Source organism: Nansenia antarctica (assembly GCF_963989245.1).
Source record: "Nansenia antarctica genome assembly, chromosome: 15".
Lineage (NCBI taxonomy): Eukaryota > Metazoa > Chordata > Actinopteri > Argentiniformes > Microstomatidae > Nansenia > Nansenia antarctica.
In genome coordinates this window covers 11,657,002-11,659,258 of record NC_137685.1, presented here as the reverse complement: position 1 = coordinate 11,659,258, position 2,257 = coordinate 11,657,002, and the positions used below count along the sequence as shown (strand labels likewise).

At 50.1% G+C, this 2,257-nt stretch overlaps 1 protein-coding gene across 1 annotated transcript; it reads left to right on the top strand.

The window, feature by feature from the left end:
- On the top strand, positions 1 to 1,050 carry LOC308171112 (fibronectin type III domain-containing protein 11-like; the record flags this gene model as incomplete). Its single annotated transcript, XM_080545983.1, has 1 exon — positions 1 to 1,050. One exon carries the CDS (start codon positions 1 to 3, stop codon positions 1,048 to 1,050), a length of 1,050 nt encoding a protein of 349 aa, XP_080402109.1.
- Between the last annotated feature and the right edge of the window lie 1,207 nt (positions 1,051 to 2,257).

Sequence of the window (2,257 nt, the reverse complement as noted above, 5' to 3'; positions counted from 1 at the left end):
ATGGATGCAGAGGTTTTCAACATAGTGTATCTGCGTTACTTTGCAGTTAACATGAAAAGAATAAAGGTGACCCACCCAAGCGATGGCATCAGTGAGCAGCAGCCCCCCATGAAGATGCACTGTGGCAGCACTGGCCAGAAAGGAGACAACCCCCAAGTGTCCAACGACTCATGGACGACCTTCATGGACGCCCGCCACCAGATCCTGCAGCTACTTTCCACCAAGTTGTCCCCCTGCGCCCTCAAGGCCCGTATCAACCACCTCGACCACCTTCAGAAGTGCTCCTTCTACCTGGAGGTGGCTCAGGACCTGCAGCAACAGCAGCTACTGCAGCAGCAGCAGCAGCTGAGATCCATGCCCCCCGCCACCTTCTGTCAACTCATAGACCCTGGGAAGCTTGCACGCATGAAGAAGCTTGCAACCAGCCAGGTGAAGCTCCAGCTGAGCCTCTTGGAGGAGCTCTGCGAGCTGATCTGTAAAGGCAAGGAGGAGCTGGAGGCCATGCTGGAGTCCACGGGCGACCAGTCGGACGTGTTCTCCCTCGCTCCGGAGGACGCTCCCTTGCGACGAAAGGTGGCCCAGCTCAACGAGGCCCTGCTGGACTTTGACTCCCGGCTGGGGCCTGGCAAGCTGCACCCCAAGCACCGGCTCATTCCCGGCTGTGGCCAAAGCACCGTGCAGCTGTATCAGCTGTTGCTGACCGTCAAAGAGCCCGTGGTGTTTGACAAGATCCAGTCAGAGGCGTTGAGCACCAGCGCCAAGCTGTATTGGTTCGTCGTCGGGCAAGCGCCACAGGACCCGCCGGAGCAGTTTGAGATCGGCTACAAGCTCTTGCAGCCGGCCAACGCAGAGGAAGGGAGCCCACAGGGAATGGTCACCTGTACCGCCTACTCTGTTCTGATCGGCAACCTGATGCCTGAGAGGTGCTATGAGTTCACGGTCAAGAGAGCAGACGGCCTCGGCCATGTCTACGGTCCCTGGATTGAGACCCTTACCCTCAAAACCACGCCAGAGAGCCGGAAGAGGAAGAGGAGTCTGTTTTTCTGGTAGTGTGTTGTTGCCGTTAATGCCCAGCTATATGACATGAAAGACATTTTTAAAAATGTATGATTTTAATAAAAAATAAAACATGATTTTTACATTTGAGTGCAGTAGTGGTTTGAATGGTTTTGAGAATAAGGTCTGATTTATGCATGGTGTTTGTTGTTTGTTGCGTATCCTTGGTAGATACAATCACAGTATTGGAAGACATGTGGTATTGCATCTGTGTGCTTGGGATTGTTAGTCACAAACCCAGCAGTCTGATGTTTAACTTAACAAACTGTGTTTACAGCATCAGATGGGGATGGTGTGTGTGTGTGTGTGTGTGTGTGTGTGTGTGTGTGTGTGTGTGTGTGTGTGTGCGTGTGTGTGTGTGTGTGTGTGTGTGTGTGAGAGAGAGAGAGAGAGAGAGAGAGAGAGAGAGAGAGAGAGAGAGAGAAGGAGAGAACGAGTGTGTATTAGGGATTGCCTTTCTCTTGCCAAATGGAAAATGCTAATATTTAAAGGCTAATCAGAGACAATCTATAAGTTGGCTTAGACAAAATAAACAATCTCATATCCCACCCACTCAATAATTAATGCATTTGCTTTCAGTTGTTGCCAATTTGGTGTGAATGAGCCCTGTGTGAGAAAGCAAGAGGGAAAAGACTTAGATGACACACCACAGTGCCCTCAGTATTGTGTAATCAACATTCTGGAAGTTGGGTGTGGAAGCATGAGAATGTGCAACCTCTTTCGCTATGCGGGATGTGTGTGAATGATTTCACACGTACGAGGGTACTGTGGTCCGGGGAGGTGGGGGGCTTTGGGCAATTGATGCCGCTGCCTTCTGATCATGTACAGTACTATGTACACACTCTCCTCCCTGACCCTTTCACTTGACCACTTTCACTGTCTCTGTTCAATTCACTTGAAAAACATGTTGTTTTTTTCCTTCAGATAAGGTATCTAAGGCATAATGTAAAGGTGTTGTGGTGCTGAGGTTCGTCCAGCTCAGTTATGGGTCCGGCCTCAGTGCCCTTTTCACACCAGACGACGGTACACACCCATATCCTTCTCCTCCTTTGCACTCTATTCCTGTTTATACTGGGAGTCATGGAGCCAGAATTCAAACCAGAGAGGAAGTGGGCCATAGATTCAAGCCACAGAGGAGATGGGCCATGGAGTCCATATTAATTATGGTATAATGATCCTGAAGATCCTGTTGTCCTGTTGT